At 31.3% G+C, this 25,775-nt stretch overlaps 4 protein-coding genes across 4 annotated transcripts; 3 read left to right on the top strand and 1 right to left on the bottom strand.

The window, feature by feature from the left end:
• The first annotated feature begins 7,202 nt into the window (after positions 1-7,202).
• Spec2 (CDC42 small effector protein Spec2) lies at positions 7,203-9,565 on the top strand. The gene is made up of 2 exons (XM_065516471.1): positions 7,203-7,563; positions 8,036-9,565. The coding sequence occupies exons 1-2, from the start codon at positions 7,318-7,320 to the stop codon at positions 8,042-8,044; spliced, it is 255 nt and encodes an 84-aa protein (XP_065372543.1). The 5' UTR covers positions 7,203-7,317; the 3' UTR covers positions 8,045-9,565.
• A 3,991-nt stretch (positions 9,566-13,556) lies between these two features.
• LOC135949581 (uncharacterized) lies at positions 13,557-14,739 on the top strand. The gene is made up of 3 exons (XM_065499177.1): positions 13,557-13,744; positions 13,821-13,986; positions 14,049-14,739. The coding sequence occupies exons 1-3, from the start codon at positions 13,631-13,633 to the stop codon at positions 14,678-14,680; spliced, it is 912 nt and encodes a 303-aa protein (XP_065355249.1). The 5' UTR covers positions 13,557-13,630; the 3' UTR covers positions 14,681-14,739.
• A 67-nt stretch (positions 14,740-14,806) lies between these two features.
• On the bottom strand, positions 14,807-17,562 carry Atu (Another transcription unit). The gene is made up of 3 exons (XM_065499176.1): positions 17,454-17,562; positions 17,309-17,396; positions 14,807-17,231 (listed from the first exon to the last, which is right to left on the bottom strand). The coding sequence occupies exons 1-3, from the start codon at positions 17,482-17,484 to the stop codon at positions 14,936-14,938; spliced, it is 2,415 nt and encodes an 804-aa protein (XP_065355248.1). The 5' UTR covers positions 17,485-17,562; the 3' UTR covers positions 14,807-14,935.
• An 895-nt stretch (positions 17,563-18,457) lies between these two features.
• Positions 18,458-19,472, top strand: PSMG1 (Proteasome assembly chaperone 1). Its single transcript, XM_065516470.1, has 3 exons — positions 18,458-18,618; positions 18,669-19,096; positions 19,166-19,472. The coding sequence occupies exons 1-3, from the start codon at positions 18,518-18,520 to the stop codon at positions 19,342-19,344; spliced, it is 708 nt and encodes a 235-aa protein (XP_065372542.1). The 5' UTR covers positions 18,458-18,517; the 3' UTR covers positions 19,345-19,472.
• The last annotated feature ends 6,303 nt before the right edge of the window (positions 19,473-25,775 follow it).

Here is a 25,775-nt window from a genome sequence, read left to right as displayed (position 1 = left end):
AATTCATATTATAAAAGATACCAACCATGACAGGTATAGGATACAGAACCATATTAAACGATGTTATGTATCCATACGCTGAGGAAAATATGCCCCTAGTTTGGAGATTCCAACACGACAACGACCCGAAACACGCCTCTAGGGTTTAACCGAGGGATACCCAACAAAATATTGAGTTATTGCAAAGTTTAGACCATATTTGTTAAAATAATACCTAAGTTTCCATTGTTTTGTCAATGCCGTAATAAAGAAAAAATCTTTTAATTTTGTTTTCTCATTTTTAGAATTTAATTAATTATGTCCTTTGTTTTTTGTTAAATTAAGTTAATAAAAGTACCTATACAAATAAAATACTACAAAAATGTTAAAAATTTTTAAATAATTATTTCAGATTTTAGGCCACTAATGAAATATTTGGAAAAGTTTCCATTGTTTTGTCAACCACTGTAGGTCAAAAATCGAGGTTGTCCTGTTTTTTTTTTCCTTATATCTCAGCCATTTGTGGACCGATTTTGCTGATTTTAAATAGCAAACTTCTCGAAAGCATGTCTGACAGAATTATTGAAGATTTGAATCCCGAAGATATCTGGGGCCTTCAGAAAATTGATTTCAACAGACAAACGGACATGGCTTAATCGACTCCGCTATCTATCGGAAATGAAAAATGTAGAAATTACAAACTGAATGACAAACTTATATTGTATATATATATATATATATTCTCACGAAGGTGAAGGATATAAAAATAGCAAGAGATTGAGAAAATGGGGGTTACAGAGACAACCTTTATAAATATGCCTAGTAAAATTTTAAATTGAAAATGAAATTATTGTTGCCCTTAGCCAATAAATAAACAAGCAAAAAAAATACCAAAGTGGTTCAAAAAGTGTGTGCTTTTTTTTCTCAACGTAAACAAATCTTAAATTTTAAAACAATTTAATTTTTGTTGTTTAATTACTTTACACAAAACATACATACATCATTTATTTGTGTTAAAAAAATACAACAACAAAAAAAAGTTGTTAAACAGCAAGTTAAATGTTTCACTCTCTTTGTTTTAACAACTTTTCTTTGCGGTTTCGTTAAGCAGTGTGTCATTTCTTTTTTTGTTTGTTTGTTTTTATCATGGAAGTTTAATTTTCATGAAATTAACTGACTAATTTTATTTATAATGTAAAATATTTTTGAACGAGTATTAAAGTTCTTTTAAGTTTTTATTATGTACATGCTGTAACTGAGTGTACAACAACGAGTAGCTCTGTATTGTTTGTATTGTTATTGTTATTCAAGTGCAACGGCACGCAATTGCCACCGAGTGAGTGACTGACTAACTGACTGACTGGTCTGTGTGGCTGGCTGGCTGAGTGACTTAATGGCTGGTTTTCTTGAATTTGGCTTTGGAAAAGGTGTGAATATTTGTAATTTTATATGAGAATTATTTTATTATTTCTTTTTTTTTTAATAATAAATCAGTCAGTCGGCAGTCTCATTTAAAAACTATTTTTTTGTTAAATCAAATGTGTGCAAGCAAACCTCAAATTGTTACTTAAAGTGTACTATTTGTGGTTAAGGTTTTATTTTTATTGTTTTTCCACATTTAGCTTTTCATTTGTTAACTTTTTTTTTATTATTATGGTTATTATTTCAAATGTTTGTTAGTTTTTTTTTTCTTTTCTTATTTGTATTTAATTGAAATGAGAACAAAATCTTTAAGTTTTTATTACATGGAGATGGAAAAAATCTGTTTTAAAATTTGCAAAGAATAATAAACAGATTTTTGTATAATTTGACTCTAGAACAGTGGTCGGCTCACATAGCCCCCAGGAGACAAAGTTAATCGGCTATTTATTTGGAAACAATGCTGGTCAGATTACAACTGAGAATGATAAAGCATTACATGTTATTATAATCCCTGATCAAAGTTCTCTTTATGCATATCACTGCTCAGTTTTCAAAGCCCCATTTTAATATGTAAATGAACAAGTAAGATTGCTATATTCGGCTGTGTCGAATCTTATATACCCTTCACCAAATTATACTTCAAAATTTAAAATATTTTTAGGTAAACAAAATTTTTTTTTTCCGGTTGTTTTTTTCATTTTTTTGAAAAAAAAAATTTTCGATTATTTTAAATTTTTACATTTTTTTTTAAATTTTTTTTTTTTAAATTTTAAATTTTTGTTCGTTTTTTCAATTTTTTTTTTTTTAAAAAATTCGGGTTAAATTTTTTTTTTTGATTTTGAACCATTGTAGGTCCAACTTACTATGGTCTTATATACGTCGTTGCAAATGTCTTTGAAATATCATTAGATATCCATATTGTCTATATTAATGACTTAGTAATCCAGATATAGGTCAAAAATAGGTCAAAAATCGAGGTTGTCTTGGTTTTTTCCTCATATCTCAGCCATTTGTGGACCGATTTTGCTGATTTTAAATAGCAAAATTCTCGAAAGCATGTCTGACAGAATTATTGAAGATTTGGATCCCGAAGATATCTGAGGTCTTCAGAAAATTGATTTCAACAGACAGACGGACATGGCTTAATCGACTCCGCTATCTATAAGGATCCAGAATATATATACTTTATAGGGTCGGAAATGAAAAATGTAAAAATTACAAACGGAATGACAAACTTATATATACCTTTCTCACGAAGGTGAAGGGTATAAAAACTATTGTGTCATTTTCATTCAAGATTTTTTATAATCCCAAATCAATGTTCTGTTTTTGCCGATCACTGCTCTAGAATACAAACTGTTCGAATATGTAAATAAAAAACTATTGTCTGTTTTTCAGTCAAGTTGTTCTTTTCCAATAATTATACCCTTCACCTTCGTGAGAAGGGTATTTACATATAAGTTTGTCATTCCGTTTGTAATTTCCACAATATAATTTTCCGACCCTATAAAGTATATATATTCTGGATCCTTATAGATAGCGGAGTCGATTAAGCCATGTCCGCCAGTCTGTCCGTCCGTCTGTCTGTTGAAATCAATTTTCTGAAGATCCCAGATATCTTCCGGATCCAAATCTTCAATAATTCTATCAGACATGCTTTCGAGAAGTTTCCTATTTAAAATCAGCAAAATCGGCAGAGATATGAGGAAAAAACCAGGACAACCTCGATTTTTGATCTATTTTTGACCTATATCTGAATTACTAAGTCATTAATATAGACAACTAGCATATTACCAACTATATCGTTAGCATATATTTTGATATTAAAATAAAAATACAGTGGTTGACAAAACAATGGAAACTTTTCCAAATATTCCATATGTAGCCCAAAATTTAAAATATTTTTTTAAAATAAAATTTTTTTTTTTAGTATTTTACTTGTATTTTACTTGTTTTATTTATATAAATTAACTGAAAAACAAACAACATAATTAATTATATTCTGAAAAAAAGGGAAGAAAATTAAAAATATTCACTATTTCTTCGATACTGACAAAACAATGGAAACTTTTAAACTTCTGCAAGAAAGAAGTGTAAAACGAAAATAATATTTAAAAGAACGATGTAAAAAGCATCCTGTTTACAGTTATTTTATTTTTAAATTCTGGTAATTTTTCACAATTTCTTTTTCTAAGTTTTTTGCATAATTTTTTTTTTTTTAAAGTTAACGAAAGTTAAAAGTTAAAATAATTAACGATTTTAAAGCTGGTTTAAAACAAAAAAGTATCTGTGACAAATATTCAATAAATAAATCAGCAGTTTCAAAAATTATAAAGAAATTTCGTGAGACCGGTTCTGTAAAAACTCAACATTTAGATGGAAGATCTCGTAAGACTTACTGCTAGACAAGATAATTTAATAGCGAGAGAGTTAAAGAAATTCCCAAAAATAACTCCTCGAGAGGTTGTTAATAGCCTAAAATTAGAAATAAGTACCCGAACAGTTAGTCGCAGGACAAATGAGGCTGGTCTTGGTTGCTATCGTCCTGTGAAAAAAAACACTCATTTCTAAAAAGAACCGTTCTGCTCGTCTACAATTTGCCAGGGATCATTTAAACTGGTCGATACAGAAATGGAATACTGTCCTCTTTTCCGACGAATCCAAATACAATTTAAGAGGCAGTGATGGGAGAACATTTGTATGACGACCAAAGGGAAAAAGATTAGATCCAAAGTACACAAATAAGACTGTAAAGTTTGGCGGTAGCAATATTATGAATAAAGAAAGTACCAAAAAGTCTCCCCCTAGAATTCTCACTCACTTAGGACAATATATTCTTAATTTTATGTTTCTAAGTCAATTGTTATAGAAAATTCTAAAAAGTACCATTGGAATAAAGAAAATGTACCATGAAGTATAGGCTTGAATTTTCACTCACTTAGGACCATATACGCTTAATTTCATATTTCTATGTCCATTATTACAGAAAATTCCAAAAAGTACCATTAGAATATAGAAAAAGTAGGATTCCCACTCATTCGGGTCCATATGACAAGCCACAGAACAAAAGATACTTTTTTGAAAATTTAAAAATTTTGGGAAATTTATTTTTTCTAGAAGATTTCAACCCAAATATTATAAAAATACCAAAAAATTAATTTGTAAAAAAAAATCGAAAAAGTACCTTTTTTTCTGCGGCTCTTCATATAAACTTTATTTCATATTTCTAGGTTAATTGGTGAAGAAATTACAAAAAGTACCATTCGAATAAAAAAAGTACCAACCAGTCTTTCCATAGAATTCTCACTTATTTAGGACCAATACGCTTAATTTCATATTTCTATGTCCATTATTACAGAAAATTCAAAAAGTACCATTAGAAAAATAAAAAGGTACCTATAGTTCAGTTCTCACATTTTGGTACCTAAATATTATCCACTATTTCTACTTTCACTCAGATACATATCAGCTAACTTTAATGTCGATAAGTGAAATAATTTACTTAATCCTTGAACACCCCTCAAGTTTGAAATTTAAAAATACTCCATTTTGCCAAAATTGTTTATGCTACAGACATGTCTCAAAAGATTAAAATATTTGTTAATGTGCCCAAGAAAAAATATGTTTTAAAAAAAAGTACCAAACTGTTTATCCGGATTTGGCCCAATATACACCTTGGCACTCGAGTTCCAAATAACAACCTGTTAGTTAATTTTTGTATGAATCCAGGAACCAATGTTAAAAAAATTATCAAAATTGGCTTAATAATTTCAAATAAAATGTATTTTCCCGATTTTATCCCCTTTTTGGTACCTTTTGTATGACCATTGCGGTGGTAAAATTTTATTCAAATAAATTTCTGTATCGTGGTGGTAGCTCATAATAAAATATTCGTATGTCTATGTCAAATTATAGAAAAACTTATTTTATGAAAAAGTACCAAAAATAAACGCAATTTTTAAGGGTTCGAATTTCCAAAAAGTACCAAACTTATATTTTTTATTTTTTGATAAGTAAAGAATACTATTTAAAATTTGTTTCTATGTTTATTGGTTTAAAATATACATAGGGTGCCACAAAAGTACCAAAATACAGTTTTTACCCCTTTTCTCCCCTAAAAGGTTCGAATTTCGAAAAAGTACGAATTACCTGTCAGCTTATTATACCCTTCACCTTCGTGAGAAGGGTATATATAAGTTTGTCATTCCGTTTGTAATTTCTACATTTTTCATTTCCGACCCTATAAAGTATATATATTCTGGATCCTTATAGATAGCGGAGTCGATTAAGCCATGTCCGTCTGTCTGTTGAAATCAATTTTCTGAAGACCCCAGATATCTTCGGAATCCAAATCTTTCAATAATTCTGTCAGACATGCTTTGGAGAAGTTTGCTATTTAAAATCAGCAAAATCGGTCCATAAATAACGGAGATATGAGCAAAAAACCGGGACAACCTCGATTTTTGACCTACAGTGGTGGCCACCAATTTAAGACAAATACTTGAATTTTTTTCATCAACTGAATTTTAAGTGCGATAGAGCCAAAATTAAAGGACCTCTAAGGGTATGAAATTTATTATTAATGTTTCTAGTTTCTGAAAAATTTTTGGAAAAATTGGTAAAACATATATGGACAAAGATATGTGGAAATACGTTCACCCACCTCAGCGAACATCCGCTGTTAATAACATGATATGACCGAAACTAATGGAACTAAAAATACGAAATTTGGTCCGAATATTTTATAATAATAAAAATATAATGATATAAATGTGAGAAAATATGTTTATTTAAAAAATTTTTTTTTTGGTCAAGTTGTAGAAACATTTTATGTGTTCGTGGTGAATATGTATGAATTAACACAGTCGAATAAAACACACTTGTGTGTTAAAACAGTCCTCATGCATACATATTTGTGGAAATATTTGAAAAAATAATTGCCAATCACGTGGAATTTAGCAAACAATTTTTGTCTTAAATTCCTGGCCACCACTGTATATCTGGATTACTAAGTCATTAATATAGACAATATGGATATCTAATGATAGATATTTCAAAGTCCATTGCAACGATGTAGACAAGGCTATAGTAAGTTGGACCTACAATGGTTCAAAATCGGGAAAAATATTTTTTAACCCGAATTTCTTTTTCACCAAAAAAAAATTTATAAAAAAATTTATAAAAAAATTTTTTTTAAAAATTTGGAAAAAAAATTTGGAAAAAAATTTTTTTTAAAAAAATGTATTTTAAAGTATAATTTGGTGAAGGGTATATAAGATTCGGCACAGCCGAATATAGCTCTCTTACTTGTTTTTTAAATGGAGTAAAATTCAATTTTAAGTTTTTTTTATCTAATGATAGATATTTCAGAGACCTTTGCAACGACGTATATAAAACCATAGTAAGTTAACCTACAGTGGGTCAAAAAAAATTTTTTTTTTAAATTTAAAAAAAATAAATTTTCCAAAAAATTTAAATAAAATAAATTTTGTTTTCCTAAAAATATTAAAAAATTTTATTTTGAAGTATAATTTGGTGAAGGGTATATATAGCTCTCTTACTTGTTTCATCTAAATTTGTTTTTTGCCATAGACAAATAGTTTTAATCTTCTTAATCATTTATTAATTTATCCTTTATTTTTTTGTCTTTCTTTACAGTTTGTGCCAACATTGCTGCAACAATACTACTTTAGCATTTATATATAAAACCAACCAACCAACCAACCACCACCTTAACCCTCCCTAGTCGACAATAAACCATAAGGTGCCCCTTTTTCCCCCCAACCCATCTTACACTTTCGCCCGCACTCGTACCCCAAATATACTACATACAATAACTCATTGTATTTGTTGTTTTGTTGCAAACAAAATTCTTTAATCGTGGCCACCAATAACAAATCAAATAGACGCAATAAAATGGCCAATTCCGGTGACATCTGGCTGCAATGGTTCTCCTGCTGTTTCCATCAACCCCAATCGCCGTCACGGCGAAGACACCAACGTTTACGCATCGATCGCTCAATGATTGGTAATCCAACGAATTTTCAGCATACCGGACATATCGGTTCGGCCGATGTGGAATTGTCCACAAATCACTTAAATGCAATACAGACACAAATGCAGAGTAAGGGGGGCTATGAGATGAATTCAATACAATTGCAGGTAAGAATAAACTATAGAATTTAAAGAGATACGATCTTTTCAAAGACTACACATAATTTAATATTCTTTTTTTTTGTTGAAAATCAGTAAAATCTGTCTATAAATTGCTCTGATATAAGAAAACGATTTTCAAGTTAGTACTAACCCCCTGTCTATACTTGACAAATATTTATTATAACAATTAATGACGTTTGTTGTCATGACAAAGTTGTCTGTGCAAAAGCACTAACAATTTTGTCATAACGAAGCAATAATACTAATAAATGGAGACTATACCTGATAATTTTTTATCTTGACAACGATTTTGAAATTTATCATGATAAAAATTGATCAGGTATAGACAGAGGGTAATGTTTGTTATACCTTTTGTTGTGGCACCAAAATTCGATTCGATTTAATATATAGTTTTAAGTCTATTCTATTTTTAATATTATTAAACCTCATCTCCTTTTTTCTTTCTGTTTTCTTACAGGCCTGCTGATAGTATTTTTAAGTTTTTAACCTATGGACTTTTGGCCTAAAGTTTGTTATTAAATTTGCTGATAAAATTGAAAGAAAGAAAAAAAAGAAACTAAGAAAATAAAGAGTACAGAGTGTAATTGAGTTGAGTTGTTTTTAAGGACTCTGTAGTGCAATCTCGCTTTTATTAATTGTTAAGCTGTTTATTATAAGAAAATTTTTTTATAGAGAATAAACCACTCCCCCAAACCGCACTCTTTAAGCAGCCGCCCCTCTGAAGCGTTAACGGAAAGAAGAGTAAGTGTGAGAGAGTATTTATATACTTTTATTAATTTGTAATTTTTTTATAAAAAATATTAAAATCAGTTGTATTTAGATTTTATAATACAAAGAAAACATAAAAAACAACAACATTCAATTGGGCCTTCATTTTAAAATAAAAACAAAAGAAAGAAAGAAAAAGAATTTTAAGAAAATCTGTTTTAAAAACAATTTTACTTTCTTTTGAAAATCTATTAAATATTAATTATATATGTAGAATTATAAGTACATGTGGGTACTTAATTTTTCTGTTTTGTATTTATTAATTCAAATAACTATAATGATTTTATATAACTATCAATTAACATGGAAAAAGAAATGTAAAGCAATATTTAGAACAAACAAAAAAAGTGGCTAGAAATTTAGAGAAAAGAGAGAGAATTAAATGTGTTATCACTTTACGGGATATCAATTGCAAGTGAATGCCATTTACAGTAACAAAAAAGAAGCAAATGTTATAACACAGTGGTAAATTCATGTTTTCTGTTATGAAACGGTTTTCGTTTAATTTTTATTAAAAAATGGTTTCATTTAAGTGTTTTTTTTCTTAAATTACTAACAAATATAGAGACTTATTAAATTAAAATTACTTAAACTTGCATTTATAAAACAAAAAAACCAACTTAATTATGAAAATAGTTGAAGAACAAATCTTTAAATTTCCATTTTTCAATTTTAATTGTAAAATTTTTATAAACACTGATCTTTTGAGAACAAAACAATAATGATTTCTCTCTATTTGCATTTAAATAAAACGCACAATTTTCAAACGAACAATTAAATCAATCACACACAAAACAACTTAAATTGTCCATGGCAAAACAAATTCAACAAATTCTCTTGTGTATTTTAACAAAATATCAAATATTAGCTTTAAGTTAAACAAAATTTCTTGTTTTCTTTATAATGAATTTATTTTTTTTTTATTTTTTTTTAGTTTTTTAGCACTTAACCAATGTATTTTATAAAACAGATCTTTAGTTTTTTTTTTGTATTTATAATTAAATAATAATGAATGAATGGTATCAATTAAAAAATATCTAAAAATAATAATAAATAAATAATGTATGTACCTCCTTTTAAATAATCATTAATTAATTAACCATTTAAATGTACTTGTAGATTTGAATATTTTTTTTTTATTTTTTTAAATTATTTAAAAAAATTTCTTTTTGTTTTATTATTTAATATATTATTTAAATAAAATCAACCTTAAAATTTATTTATAAAGTCTTTTATTTTGATAAAAATCTACTTGATTTCTCTTTTTTTTAAACATAAAAAATCCTTGTCTGTATTACTCTTTATATACTTAAAAATGTTACAAATATCAATATATAAAATAATATATTACCATAATTATTAAAAACAAAAGTAACAATCCACATAATATCAATTGAATTTAAAAAAGAATCATATATTCTTAAAAAAACCACACATTAAATATGAAAAATTGATAGAAAAGCTAAAGCTAGCTAAATAAGTTTAAAATAAATATTCTATAATAAAATGTTAGCGTTAAATTTTAACGATTAATTTATTATATATTGAAAAAAAGAAAATTAAAAGAAAACAAATATTTAATAAAGATTTAAATTATTAAAGAATTAAATGAAAGTATTTGTGGAATTATTGAATAGAGTTATTTGTTAAAGAAAAACTTAAACCAAATTAATGAGATGATACGCTACTTGCAATTGAAATCATTTTTCAACAATCTCAAAAAAACATTTAATAAGCTAAATGTTAGGTGATTACTTTTTGTTGTTTTATTGGACTGATATACAGTGGTTGACAAAACAATGGAAACTTTTCCAAATATTCCGTATGTAGCCCAAAATTTAAAATATTGTTACGTTTTAACCTTTTCAAAACGTTTGTTTATTTCCTTTAAATAAACCGAATACTTTTGATTGCAAATAAAAGCCGTTTAGTAGTTTGAAAATTGTAACAACTCTTTATTTATTTAAAATGTACAACAGAATTAAATAGTCACTCAATGTTTATATACACGTTTATAAATTCTCAGAAATACAGCCACACTTTATAATGTACACGAATTAACTTGAAAAATACAGCACTCAGTTCATGTTTATTCGAAAAGCATCTCTGATAAACTCACTAACGACTGCGACCTCTGCCACTATTTATAACACTGCCATCTGCACTCTAGATTTCTCTTTAACTGTCTAGAGGTTTCAAATACATACACCATCTGTGGTGTACTTACTACAATGTTCTTTAACTGAATATTCGAATTCGAATATACGGTCGCAGCAAACAGCGTTGCCAACTTACTATCAATGGTCAACTGAAAGCTTTTATTCAATGTTAAATAATGCCCACAGATATGTTACAGTTTGCTATTACAGCACTGTTATTTGAAAGCATTAGGCTACTTGTAAATCAGCCGTTAAAATCGTTACATTTGAATTCAAGTACAATTTCGTAACAATCACCCCTATCGGCAATAACATGTGAAATTTTGTTCCCATGAAATATTCATTTCCCTCGAAGGGAAAATTGCAATCGGGAATATTATGATGAACTTTACATTCACAATAGTTGATTTTGTTCGTAACAGCTGTTTATTGTTTACAAAATTCCATCTAAAAATTTCACAACAAGGGGAATTTTTTTCACGTGAACAAAGTTGATGAACGAAAAAAGGAAAAGGGAACATATTTCATGTGAAATGTTGATTCGCGATAGGGGTGAATATTTTTTTAAAATAAAAATTTTTTTTTTTTAGTATTTTACTTGTATAGTTTTATTTATATAAATTAACTGAAAAACAAACAACATAATTAATTATATTCTGAAAAAAAAGGCAACAAAATTAAAAATATATTCACTATTTCTTCGCCACTGACCAAAACAATGGAAACTTTTAAACTTCTGCAAAAAAGAAGTGTAAAACGAAAATAATATTTAAAAGAACGATATAAAAAGCATCCTTTTTACAGTTATTTTATTTTTAAATTCTGGTAATTTTTCACAGTTTCCTTTTTCTAAGTTTTTCGCATAATTGCTTTTTTCAAAGTTAACGAAAATGGCTAAAGTTAAGATTTGTGAAGACTTAAAAAATAAAATAATTAACGATTTTAAAGCTGGTTTAAAACAAAAAAGTATCTGTGACAAATATTCAATAAATAAATCAGCAGTTTCAAAAATTATAAAGAAATTTCGTGAGACCGGTTCAGTAAAAACTCAACATTTAGGTGGAAGACCTCGTAAGACGACTACTCCTAGACAAGATAATTTAATAGCGAGAGAGTTCAAGAAATTCCCAAAAATAACTCCTCGAGAGGGTTGTTAATAGCCTAACATTAGAAATAAGTACCCGAACAGTTAGTCGCAGGGCAAATGGGGCTGGTATTGGTTGCTATCGTCCTGTGAAAAAACCACTCATTTCTAAAAAGAACCGTTCTCGTTCTGCTCGTCTACAATTTGCCAGGGATCATTTAAACTAGTCGATACAGAAATGGAATACTGTCCTCTTTTCCGATGAATCCAAATACAATTTAAGAGGCAGTGATGGGAGAACATTTGTAAGACGACCAAAGGGAAAATGATTAGATACAAAGTACACAAATAAGACTGTAAAGTTTGGCGGTGGCAATTTTATGGTATGGGGATGTTTTTTAGGGCAAGGTATGGGCCCAATTCATATTATATAAGATCCCAACCATGACAGGTATAGGATACAGAACCATATTAAACGATGTTATGTATCCATACGCTGAGGAAAATATGCCCCTAGTTTGGAGATTACAACACGACAACAACCCGAAATACACCTCTAGGGTTTTAACCGAGTGGTTACAATACAACGAGGTACGTGTTTTGAAGTGGCCTGTCCAATCGCCAGATCTCAATCCCATAGAAAATCTATGGGAAATTGTAGATCGTAAAATAAAGACCCAAAATTACACCAGGAAGGAAGATTTATCGGAGGCGGTTATAAGGGAATGGCAAAATATTTCAAAGGAGACCATTGACTCTTTAATTGGTTCAATGCATCGTCGATGTGTAGCAGTTATAAAAAATAAGGGATACCCAACAAAATATTGAGTTATTGCAAATTTTAGACCATATTTGTTAAAATAATACCTAAGTTTCCATTGTTTTGTGAATGCCTTAGTAAAGAAATCTTTTAATTTTGTTTTCTCATTTTTAGAATTTAAGTTTCCATTGTTTTGTCAACCACTGTATAATTTATTTATGCAAAATGAAAATTATTTTCCTTTAAAAATGTAGTGACAGCATTTTATTTTAAGTTGCAAGGAGCAAGTTTTGGAACTATGCTCTACAAGAAAAGAGTTTTGGAATTAAGTTTTCTGCAAATAGCAAGTTTTGTTTTTTGCTAATTACACTGGGCTATAAATTTGGAGAAAAACAATTTGACAGCAGAAACAAAGCATGTTTTTTTAACTAATCTTGGTGCGCTGAATTCGAATCTGGCATAAAAATTGGTCTATCACGTCATTTTAATTTTTTTATCGTATGCTGGCAATACTGTAAAACATTACAATTCAAAATCGTGTGCTACTGATTCAAGCTATATTTGGCTATATTTGTTTGGAAAAAAAGGATATGCAATATCAGAATCATTAAAACATGGATATTTACATTATTTTGATGTCAGAAACATGGAAAAACCTTGGACACCGACAATGTTTTGCAATAGTTAGTGATGATTTACACCATTTACTCCACCCCTCTTATCCACAAACTCAAAAAATCAAAAGAGAATTAAGAAAAAACGACGTCTTAAAAGTCATGGTGTAAATCGGCACTTACAGAACTGTTTTATACAAGTGATCAAATGGTACCATTCTTATAACTATACGGAGTTTGTCTTAAAATGGGTGGAATTGTATTAGTGGGCGTGGCACCTATCATACAAAGTAAATTGTTATTTTCCAATACATATATCGGGAAGTAAAATACTAAAAAAAAAAAAATTTATTTTAAAAAATATTTTAAATTTTGGGCTACATATGGAATATTTGGAAAAGTTTCCATTGTTTTGTCAACCACTGTATATAAATTATGTAGTACCAAATTACACTTTTAAGAAATAAATTCGCCAAATGTGTAGTAACAAAAAGTGGTATTTTGACGATTTCTGGCAACACTGCAATCAACAGTTTTAAACCACAATTTACAACGCTGTTGTTAAAATGCTACACAACTTAAACAACGTAGTAAACAGCACTGGTAAGTTTACAAGGAACCACATTAATATTTTGTTTTACAATAATAAGAAAACAAGCAAATTTAAATGGATAAAAAGCCAGCCATAAAACGAAACCGAGAAAAAAGAAACAATAAAAGATGGACTGATAATGAAATCAAGCAGTTGTTGCAATATTTGCAAGAGCAGCCAGATTTTGAGGTTTGTTAAAAAATTCTCTGCAAATTATTTTTTTAATAAAAGTTTATAAAATCTATTGTATACCTATCTGTTAAAGAAACCCACAGCCCAAATATTTTATCGGCAATTTTTAAAAGCTTCCAATCTCGATGCCACTTGGGATCTGTGCCGTTGGAAAATCAAAAACCTTAGAACCACATATAAAAAAGCAGAGACTTGGAGAAGATCTAATGGCTTGTTTGAGACCGACCCAGCCGTACAAGGTTTCTTATTCATTTCACTGTATGATAATATCAATGTTTCTAACTTTTATTTTGTTTTACAGATAAGTTAAGAAAAATTTGTCGTTTCTACGATGACCTGCATTGTGTTTTCGCACAAAGATTTTCAGATTTCCCGGACGAATTGTTTGATAGTGCCTCAACAACAGATATGAGTTTTAACCGAACATCGCTGACAGAAAGTACTATGGACGATAGTATTGATGAATTCCATTTAGCTGCCGTAAAATCCGAGGCAAATGATGACATTGAAGAACAAACTCCGTTATTAGTTCCTTTGCGTTCTGAAACAACTTCTCCGGTTTCATCTGTACCAGCAGAACCACAAGATGATGAAAGAGTCATAAATCATAAAGATGAAAACGTCCAATTGAAACCTGATGCATTTAAAAATTCTTTGGATGAAATTTCTCAAAAGAATAGGGAACAAAGTACATTTTTAAAAATGCGACTTGAATTTGAAAAAGACAGATTTCAAAAGGAATTCGAACTAAAGGAAAGAAAATTTGCCGAGGAAATTAAGGAGAGACGGGAAAAGTTTGAATTGAAGAAATTGGAAATGGAGCAAGAGAAACATTTGCGCATATTGCAGCTGGAAAAGGAGGAGAGAATCGAAACGTTTGAAATTAAAATGCGTTACCGCCGTTCTCGTTCACGTTCACGTAGCAGTGATTAGACAAACAAATGTTTGTATTGATTGAATATTTCCAATAAAAAATGTTAAAGAAAAAGAAATTGTTTAATTTAATAAAAAACTTATTTAATTATTGATAAATTTACTGAAAAAAACGCATATAGAATGTAAATCTTACATTGTCAATTTCTTTTATTTTTGTAAACAAGTAATTAGTACTCATATTTGCAGTCAACATAATGTTAAAGAAACCAATTTAAAATACATACTTAAAAAAAAGTGAATTTCTTACACTTCTTACTCGTCATCACTGCCAGAGCCACTGCCGCTACCACTTGCAGCACCACCGCCACTTTTGCCCCCACCACTGTCATCGCCACTGTCGCTATGTTCGCTGTGTGAACCCTTGTCGGTGCCACGTTCAACATCCGACTCTGAATCAGAGTCGCGTAACGCCTTAACCACTTTGTTTTTATCCATATGTTTCTTGCTGCGTCTACCCTCAAAATCGGAACCATCATCTTCGTCCGAGGAATAAATACCCGAAGCTTTTTGATCTCCTCCCCCACCAGCTGCCGCTGTAGAGCCTTTTTTGTACTTGTTCTTAATAGCACTCAATGAAATGACATTTTCATCTTCACTGCCCTCATCGTGATGATATGCACCATGTGCTCCACCGCCAAGGGCACTGTGACCCTTTTTCTTTTTAGGCTGCGGCTTGTGTTGATCGCGCATGGCTTGCCTAAGTTTCTCTTCTTCCTTCTTAAGATTGTACATACGATCCACATTGGGATCTTTGCCCACCTGTGTAAGAATCTTAATGCCCGAAACTTTGGTCGAACGATCAGCCAAAGACATGGTCATCTTCTTGTGAGTGAACGATTCCGTCGAGTGAGGACGGAAGGTGAGTTTTGTGCGGAAAACAGCTTGACCTTGCAGACCGGTACCTTGACGTATGAACATGTGATTGTGGTCACCGTGTAGCGGCTGCTTGAAGACATCGAATATTTCATTACCCAAGTGCAGAGACATACTGCCATCGGACCAGCGCACAAAACGAGAATTTGACTCTTTAACCATGTCACCATTATTGTTCATGTATTCACGCCAACGCAAGGTATTACTGACCTTCAATTTGACACGTTGTCTACCCTCTTCGTCCATGGTTTCCTCTTCATCGATTTCATCTTCATAGGTTTCGTGATCGAAGGGTCTGGTATCGACAGACAAGAAATTGGGCAACTTAACGAAATGTATTTCGCGGCCCAAATCGGTAACAATACGTGGTATCTCTACATCGATACGAGTTTCGGGCACAGGTTCTGGTTCATCCTCTCTGGGCTGTCCTACCCTTTCAGCAGAACGTGAACGTGATCTCGATCTAGAGCGTGATCGAGTTCTGGATCTGGAACGTGATCTGCCAGAAGCACGTGACGAGGATCGGGATCTAGAACGCGATTTGGACCGTGACTTTGTGGAACCCTTTTCCGAACCACTGTCCGACTTCTTTTTATCTGCCTCATCATCCCCCTCATCTTCTGAGAGACTAATGTCGTCAGCATCACCGAAAATATCCTGGGCATCAATTTTATTCGTGTTATTCTCCTGTTCGCTGCCACTATCCGAGTCAATAATACGTGACTTTTTGTTTTTAGAGGGTGATTCCTTGTCCTCATCCTCTGAGCCACTGGATACAGCTTTACGTTTCTTTTTGGCCTTTCCCCCGCCAAAATCACTGCCCGACTCTGAACCACTGCCCGATTTGCGTGAGTGTGGCGTACCCGAACGACTGCGGGTACCAGAACGTGACCTACTGCCTGAACGAGAAGAACCGCTACGGGAACGAGATTTACGCGGTGTTCCCGATTTAGAACGACTTCTGCTTCGTGATGCAGCCCGATCATCTATTTGTAAATTTGGTGATTGCGATCTTGACTCTTCCTCATTACCTTTTGCTCCGACGACAGCAGCAGCTGCTGCTGCTTTGGGAGAAGCGGCCGGAGTACGGCTGCCAGAACGTTTAGAATGATGGCTTGCTGCCGATCCAGATCTTTTAGAGGCATTCGAATGATGGCTTGCGACCGATCCAGATCTTTTCGAGTTATTAGAATGATGACTTGCTACCGAGCCAGACCTTTTTGAGTTATTAGAATGATGGCTAGCCACCGATCCCGATCTTTTGGAATGATGGCTTGCTGCCGATTCCGAGCGTTTAGAAGCATTAGAGTGATGGCTTACTGCCGATTCTGAGTGTTTAGAAGCATTAGAATGATGGCTTACTGCCGAACCCGATCTTTTAGAAGCATTTGAATGATGGCTTACTGCCGATCCTGATCTTTTAGAGACATTCGAATGATGACTTGCCTCTGAAACTTTAGAAGCATTAGAATGATGACTACCAGCTGAACCCGAACGATTACTGTGTGCTGAGCCGGACCTAGAGCGAGATTTTCGAGGACTTGCTGAACCCGAATGCTTACTATGAGCACTACCCGAACGTGAACGAGATTTTGATCTAGAGTTAGACCTAGAGCGGCCCGATGCCGAGCCGGCTGGTGAGCCAGAACGTGAACGATCACTGCCGCTGCCAGACCTGTTACATTTATTAACGAAAAATCACTCTATTTAGCTATCATATACATTTTACTTTATTATTAACGTTACACTTACCCTGCTTTTGCATTTTCTGGAGTATTGCTTCTGCTACGACTGGAACTGTGGCTACGACTGCCACTAGAATCGGAATCCGAGCCAGACCCTGCAATTATTTTCTTTTTTATCTGTTGATTCATTAGTATAATAATTTTTTACTTACCGCTATCATTTTCTAAACTGTTGTAAACCATATTTTTGTTTTATTTATTAAAAAAATCCATCCAAAAATCTATAATTTCTGAAAAAGTTGACTTTCTTTGACAAACACCACACAATTGTAATTGAACAACTCTGTGTTAGTTGAAAGATGGCCGAAGCTGTGTTTAGTAAGCAAACATGAAAAGGGTTGCCAATCTTCGCACAGAATGTAAGAAATATTAGTTTTACGATAAATAAACTTTTTAATATTTAACTCAACAATTTTATTTTACATAAACCTGGCAGATGTAGAGTACTATATAATCAGAAGGCTTTTAATAGTTTATGCCCTTTTAAATGATGTATGTATGCCCTTTTAATCAAAATCATCAAAAATACCATATATATTTAATATTCGAAATTTCGAGGCACATATCTTGGGAAATTTGGACTGGTTGCAGAAGCAAAATATACCACAATGTTCAACATGTACCTCTAGCAAATGAACTGGTAACGAACTAGAGTGGCACCAATAAACTACAGTTTAGGCAAGAATTGATCAATTTATAACTTTACATGGAGTCTCCACGCGCAATAAACATGTTAATAATTAACTTGACTGTAAAATTCTATTGCCAACATTTTTTGAAGAAATAATGTTCAACATAAATGGTCAAATTTGCTTTTTTTTTCTTTTAAATTAATTTGCAAAACCTAAACACAACTATAATAATAATGTTTTAAAAGATAAATTAAGGAGAAAATTTAGAAAATGCGTCAATGAAATTTGCGAGTGTAGACTGCAAATTGCCATAAGCTGTTGTTCTGCCGACGTTATTGCTTGTGTTTAGCAATAAATATTGTTACGTGGAGACATATGTTGAGGTAGGCAATCGTGGTCCACTTTTTGTTAATATTTATAATTTAGCCTGTATGTTTTCATCATTATACAGCTAGTGGCAACCCTTACGCAAACCGCTAATTCCTACACTGAACACACCCCGCATGACTTGTGTTTGTTATTATTTGCATTTTTAACACTTTTTTATAAACTAGCTTTCCACTAATAGAAAATCTTAAACAAAAATGGGTTGTCCTATGGGTTTTGGTGAATTAAATATACCCTCTTCTAGGGCATTTTGGGATGATTGCGATGAAGACGAATGCCCACAAAAATCCATTGAAAAGTAAGTTTAACAGACAATATAAAGATATTTTCTTATGATTAACTTTTCAGACTCATGTTTAAATATGAAACCACCGAGGAAAAGCTAAAACAATTTGCCTCCAAAACTAAACTCATGTTTGTAATCGAAGGTACGGCTATAGCTGAATTTGCAGAAGCTTCTCTATTGAAGAATGCCAAAAAATTGGCAGAAATACCCAGCAAGAAATCATCATTACACTATGTGGCCAACAAGGAGATGCTAGTGGCCATAGTGGAGGAAGATCTAACGAACAGTGGTGAAATATGTGAACTTTTAGTAAATCTTGGCAAACCTGAAGAAGTCATTACGTTGACTGTTAAACCAAAAGTGGACTTTAAAAGTGAAAATATTGCAGCCATTAGAGATGAAATAACATTTTTAAGAGCCATAGACGGACAATTGAATAATGTGGATGCTTTAGAGGCTCCCAATTTTATAGCTGGAGTGGCAGCGGGAAGTAAGTTTTCTTAATGATTAATTGAAGTTGAAATAATTATGTTTTAAATATTTTATTTTTTGTTTTAAGTTTGTTCTTGGCGTTCAAATGAGGGTCTAAAGGTCCAGTCGTATGTGGCATATACCGATAACATTGCCTTGGACTCTGTAGCAGCTAAACCAATTGTTAAACTTTTACATGACTTGAATATAGAGTGTTCAGATACCTATAATCCAAAAACACGAGATGATTCACATTTGTATATGTGAAAAATTTTAAACATTGGAAATGTAAACGGACAAACGCTTTAAAGTTTTAGGGTTTAGGGATAATTTTTGAAAAATTGTAACTATTTTTTTTTTAAATATAAAAAATAAATCTTGGTAATTTTTTTAAATACTTTTTATTTATTTTATAAAGAACATAGCGGTTTGAATTTGTTCTTACAACAATTCACTTAAACTTAATTCACTTATAACCGGCAATCTAAAATTTCGCATTAAAAAATGAGGTACTCCGTGAATATATTCCGATGTCAGCTGAAGATTAATATATTGCAAATTTTAATGAAAGCAAAAACGTAGAGAATACTAAAAATTCCGGAATTTGATTTCTATTTCGATTATTCGTCATCAAAAATCGATTTCAGCATAAAAATCGGATCACAAAAAAATCGTTTTTAGACACTGAAAATAGATTTTCGACCATAATCGTAAACGATTTACCATTCACTACTGCTATGATAGCAGCAGTGGCAGTTTTTCTATTACAGCCTTAGTAACAGGATAATATTTGCAGTCCTTTAAGGAACCAGATCCAGTATCACATAATTTCAATATTTTCTTTAACTGGACATCGAATTTGTAAAGTTTCCTTATAATGGAGATCATCAGGCCAATAACTGTAATATATGTCAGTCACCCGGCATTTGAGCATTATTAAACTTTCCCGCCAAAAATTCAAATGGTCCTCCCAAGTTCTGTGCCAAGGTTCATTATAGGGTTCTATAAGTCGATTGTTCAAAAATTTTAATAGTGATTACAGATTCCGTAGTTTAAAAAATAAGATAAATATTGCAAATTTTCAAGAAATGAAGTAGTTTTGTTTAAATTTTTGCTTTGATGTACGAGTACTTTTATTTTTCTAACGTTAAATTGACAGATAACAATTTTGCATTGAGAGTTGCCAGCTTAAATCAAGCTATGTTTAGTAAGCACAAATTTGTGGCTGTGTTGATTTGTCACATTTGGAATAACGGTACTCCAAACAAGCATAAACAAGTCAGTGTTATGTAAACATCGCGATCAAAATGCCGCTAAAAGTAGTTCGTGTGTGAAAATTGTTTAGAAGTGTTAAATTAATAAAAAAATATTAAGTTATTACCAATTACAAACATATTACTAACTGTAATTTATGTATGCAAGTGATTATTTTAAAGATAATATAATTTAAGTGTGTGTTTACCTCTTCGCAGACATTTGATGTGATAAATTATCAAAGCTGGGGAATAACAAAGAAAATAAAGATTATTTCTGTAAAAACAAGTGGCGGCATAATAAATTCCATTATGAAAGTGTTAGTTATGTGTAAAGTTAATGGGAAAAGTAATTATTTTGTTTGGATTATACTATTACTGAAGATAATCAACAAAGACATCATTCATAATCAAGGTTTGGTAAGTGATGCTTGATTTTATTTATTATTAAACATTTTAGAATAAGGAATCAAATAATAGCAAAACTAAACAGGCAAAATCTACCTACATATATATGTATATCCTAAAATAATTACATACTCAATTTTAAATGTTTTGTTATCGTTTAAAAAGGTTTGAATTGGCAATTACGTTAGGAAGGAAGGGTTTTTACTTCCGATGTATGTATGCCAAAAAGCACGGCACGAATGTTTTCATTTCCCACACAACTTATAAGCCAAAATAGAGTTAGGGTTGTAAATTTATCAATAAACTTAAAATTCAATTTTATTTGTTTTTCTGATTAAAATCTGTAAATCTTACTAGTCCTGCAACAGACCCAATTTCACCCTAAATTGAAAAAAATTTTCCAGCATTTCAGTTAATCATCCTCAGCGGCAATGCTTATTTACAGTGGTTGACAAAACAATCGAAACTTTTCCAAATATTTCATTAGTGGCCAAAAATCTGAAAAAATTTTAACATTTTTGTAGTATTTTATTTCTATACTTTTATTAACTTAATTTAACAAAAAACAAAGGACATAATTAATTAAATTCTAAAAATGAGAAAACAAAATTAAAAGATTTCTTTATTATGGCATTGACAAAACAATGGAAACTTAGGTATTATTTTAACAAATATTTATGGTCTAAACTTTGCATTAACTCAATATTTTGTTGGGTATCCCTTATTTTTTATAACTGCTACACATCGACGATGCATTGAACTAATTAAACAGTCAATGGTCTCCCTTGAAATATTTTGCCATTCCCTTATAACAACCTCCGATAGATCTTTCTTCCTGGTATAATTTTTGGTCCTTATTTTACGATTTACAATTTCCCATAGATTTTCTATGGGATTGAGATCTGGCGATTGGGCAGGCCCCTTCAAAACACGTACCTCGTTGGATTGTAACCACTCGGTTACAACCCTAGAGGTGTGTTTCCGGTCGTTGTCGTGTTGGAATCTCCAAACTAGGAGCATATTTTCCTCAGCGTATGGATACATAATGTCGTTTAATATGGTTCTGTATCCTATACCTGTCATGGTTGGTATCTTTTATAATATGAATTGGGCCCATACCTTGCCCTGAAAAACATCCCCATACCATAATATTGCCACCGCCAAACTTTACAGTCTTATTTGTGTACTTTTGATCTAATCTTTTTCCCTTTGGTCGTCTTACAAATGTTCTCCCATCACTGCCTCTTAAATTGTATTAGGATTCGTCGGAAAAGAGGACAGTATTCGATTTCTGTATCGATCAGTTTAAATGATCCCTGGCAAATTGTAGACGAGCAGAACGGTTCTTTTTAGAAATGAGTTTTTTTTCACAGGACCAGCCAGCCTCATTTGCCCTGCGACTAACTGTTCGGGTACTTATTTCTAATTTTAGGCTATTAACAACATCTCGAGGAGTTATTTTTGGGAATTTCTTGAACTCACTCGCTATTAAATTATCTTGTCTAGGAGTAATCTTACGAGGTCTTCCACCTAAATGTTGAGTTTTTACAGAACCGGTCTCACGAAATTTCTTTATAATTTTTGAAACTGCTGATTTATTTATTGAATATTTGTCACAGATACTTTTTTGTTTTAAACCAGCCTTAAAATCGTTAATTATTTTATTTTTTAAGTTTACAAATCTTAACTTTAGCCATTTTCGTTAACTTTGAAAAAAAGCGAAAAATTTAGAAAAAGAAATTGTGAAAAATTACCAGAATTTAAAAATAAAATAAAGTAACTGTAAACAGGATGCTTTTTACATCGTTCTTTTAAATATTATTTTCGTTTTACACTTCTTTCTTGCAGAAGTTTAAAAGTTTCCATTGTTTTGTCAGTAGCGAAGAAATAGTGAATATTTTTAATTTTGTTCCCTTTTTTGTTAGAATAGACCTAAATTCCTTTAAGAGTTTTTTTGGTCGCTTAGTGGGATGCGAGAGGGATATAAGTATATACTAATACGGATAGCGAGTCATAACGGGTTTTAGCCAGTATTATATGAAAATGATTCAGTAATACTCTGACCTCATTTTAAGCAATTAATAATTCCGCATCGTATATATTTTTATCGATTCAGCCTCTTTGTAAAACTGTATCATCAAGATAATCAATATCTTCCACACTCTTTATTAGCGAAACATCTTTGTAAAACTGTATCTTGATTATCTTCCACACTCTATATTAGCGAAAAATATATATCAACCTAACATTAAAACAAGTAAGAAAGTATGTTCGGTCAAGCCCGACCATATAATACCCTACACTAAGTAAATGAGCAAAAACATTTTTCTTTTAAAATATCAATAATTTATATTCGTGAGTGACTTTCGGACTTGGGCCTTATATGGGAGCTATGACCAATTATGGACCGATCACCATGAAATTAGGTCGTGTGATTTATGTCTATATGAAAGTTAACTATGTTGAATTTTATGTGTATACCAAAATTTTTAAGCGATTTATGCACGTTAAAGTGATTTTCGGAAGCGGGTCTATATGTGAGCTATGATTAATTATGGACCGATCGTAACAAAATTTGTTGACATGAATTTTGTATATATAAAACTTATTTGGAGCGGAATTTGTGGAGATACATGCATATATAAATTGAACATTTATGACCGATAAAGTCCAATTTCGGAAGGACATTTGTATGGGGGCTAGGTGAAATAATGGACCTATTTTTGGGCGTTACAAACATCTGCACAAACGCATTATATCCTCCCCACTATGGTGGTGTAGGGTATAAATAATATATGAAGAAAATAAAAACTATACTTTATGCCTGTTTAAAATCAATACCACACATAATTCTTAAATTTATTAATTTATATTTTAATTTTTAATTCATATTATACTCTTTTGCTTTATCTTTAATATTACATAAACTAATATTAATTTGGCAAATTAACCTGAACACTAAGGACCGTAAAAGATCATCTATTTTTCCTTTTTATGTTCATAGTTTTTCCACAAGCATTCTGTTGTGTATCAACTAGGGCAGAAGCTCCTCTAACTTGTTCATATAGTATACTAAATAACTCATGACGATTATTTGTGATGAGATTATTGAAATATTCAGTTTTATTTCCTGCCTTATCGAAACAAATCTCATGGAACTTTTTAAAAGTGGTATAAATATTATGGCCTGCACCATATAATAACTTTTTTGATAATTTTTTTGGCGTAAAAAGTTTCTTCTCGGCTAAGAAATGATTTAAATATTTATAATGAAAACAAGATTTATGAAAATTACGTAAATAATAAGCGGCATTTTTTCCTGACGAGTTTAATACATTTGAGATATAATTTGCGGTAAAACCTTTATTATAGAAATCATCTAAAAGTTGTGTTCTCTTTCCCACATCATCGAAACAAACATCATGGAAATTTTTTAAAGCTAAACAAATATGAGCTTTTGCTCCTTGCAATATCCCAGTTAAATTACTCGCTGTAAAGCCTGCTTCTTCATTTAAAAAATGGTATAAATAATTGTTTGTCTCTAGTGAAAAACAAAAATTATGAAACTTTTTTAAACTAGCAGTTCCTCCTTCACTCACTATACTACATATATCTGATGGAATAAACCCGGCTTTATTGAAGTCATCTAAAAGCTTTGTTCTTTCCCTCTTTTCATTAAAGCACATACTATGCAATTTCTTTAAAGTGGTAGAAGTATTAACCCCTGAACCACATGACAAACAGGATAAGTTGTTGGGTTTAAAACCTGCCTTATAGAAATCATCTAATAGTACTGTCCTTTCGCCTTTGGCAGTGAAACATAGTTTATGCAATTTTTCAAAAGCATCCTTAGAATTAGATCCTGTTCTACATAGCATATTAGATAAGTTGTGTACGGTAAAACTTTCCTCTCCATCTGTTTTCTTAAAAAAGTGTTCTAATTGTTGAGTTTTATTTCCCTCTGCATCTAGCCAAAGGTTATATAGTTCTTTAAAAGATTTAGCAGCAGTTGCTCCTGCTCCACCTAAAATACTGGCTATATTTGATAGATTTACTCCCTCTTCTTGTAAATTTATTAAATATCTTGTTTTTCTTCCCTTCCGATCGAACCAAAGATTGTATAATTCTTTAAAAACTCTAGGAGCATTAGCTCTTGCTTTATTTAGAATATTGGCCATATCGGCTAAACTCATTCCGTTTTCTTCAAGAGTTTTTAAATATTTGGTTTTTTTACCATCAGAGTCAAACCATAGATCGTATAACTCCTTAAAAACCTTGACAGCATTAGCGCCTACTCCATTTAAGATAATAGATATAAGAACTAGATTTATACCACTTTCTTCCAGTTTTATTAAATAATGTGTTTTCTTCCCATTCTTATCAAACCAATGATCATATAGTTCTTTAAATGCCTTTGCAGCATTAGCTCCAGCTTTGCCTATAACACTGGATAGATGAGACAGTTGTACTCCTTCTTTTTCTATAGCTTCTAAATATTGAGATTTATTTCCTGCTGGATCAAACCAAAGTCCACATAACTCTTTAAAAGCTCTAGGAGCATTAGCTCCTGCTCCATTTAACATACTAGTTATACGAACTAGATTAATTTCACTTTTTTCTAGATTTATTAAGTATCGAGTTTTATCACCATTATTATCAAACCATAGATCATATAATCCTTTAAAAGCACTAGGAGCATTAGCTCCTGCTCCATTCAATATACACGACATATTAGCCAAACTCATTCCTTCTTTTTCTAGTGATTTTATATATCGTGATTTATTCCCGTCTGGGTCAAACCATATATCATATAATTCTTTAAAAACGTTGGTAGCTTTAGCACCTACTCCATTTAAGATACTAGATATATGAACTAGCTGTATACCACTTTCTTCCAGTTTTATTAAGTATCGTGTTTTCGTACCGTCCATAAAAAACCAAAGGTTATATAATTCGTGAAAGGCTTTTGCAGCATTCGTACCTGCTCGATGCAAAATACTGGATATATTAGACATACTTATTCCGCTTTCTTCCAGT

The sequence above is a fragment of the Calliphora vicina genome, chromosome 1 (genome assembly GCF_958450345.1).
Source record: "Calliphora vicina chromosome 1, idCalVici1.1, whole genome shotgun sequence".
NCBI lineage: Eukaryota > Metazoa > Arthropoda > Insecta > Diptera > Calliphoridae > Calliphora > Calliphora vicina.
The sequence above is the reverse complement of the archived record's forward strand: the minus strand, read 5'-3'. Positions and strand labels throughout refer to the sequence as shown.

Bases quoted from the DNA above. Each gene is read 5' to 3' on its own strand.
- Spec2 (XM_065516471.1), top strand. From the start codon at position 7,318: ATGGCCAATTCCGGTGACATCTGGCTGCAATGGTTCTCCTGCTGTTTC.
- LOC135949581 (XM_065499177.1), top strand. From the start codon at position 13,631: ATGGATAAAAAGCCAGCCATAAAACGAAACCGAGAAAAAAGAAACAAT. The intron at 13,745-13,820 runs GTTTGTTAAAAA...TATCTGTTAAAG, and splicing joins AAGAGCAGCCAGATTTTGAG to AAACCCACAGCCCAAATATT. The intron at 13,987-14,048 runs GTTTCTTATTCA...TTTGTTTTACAG, and splicing joins GACCGACCCAGCCGTACAAG to ATAAGTTAAGAAAAATTTGT.
- Atu (XM_065499176.1), bottom strand. From the start codon at position 17,484: ATGGTTTACAACAGTTTAGAAAATGATAGCG. The intron at 17,397-17,453 runs GTAAGTAAAAAA...AAATAATTGCAG, and splicing joins CAGTTTAGAAAATGATAGCG to GGTCTGGCTCGGATTCCGAT. The intron at 17,232-17,308 runs GTAAGTGTAACG...TAAATGTAACAG, and splicing joins CCAGAAAATGCAAAAGCAGG to GTCTGGCAGCGGCAGTGATC.
- PSMG1 (XM_065516470.1), top strand. From the start codon at position 18,518: ATGGGTTGTCCTATGGGTTTTGGTGAATTAAATATACCCTCTTCTAGG. The intron at 18,619-18,668 runs GTAAGTTTAACA...TTAACTTTTCAG, and splicing joins CCACAAAAATCCATTGAAAA to ACTCATGTTTAAATATGAAA. The intron at 19,097-19,165 runs GTAAGTTTTCTT...TTTTGTTTTAAG, and splicing joins AGCTGGAGTGGCAGCGGGAA to TTTGTTCTTGGCGTTCAAAT.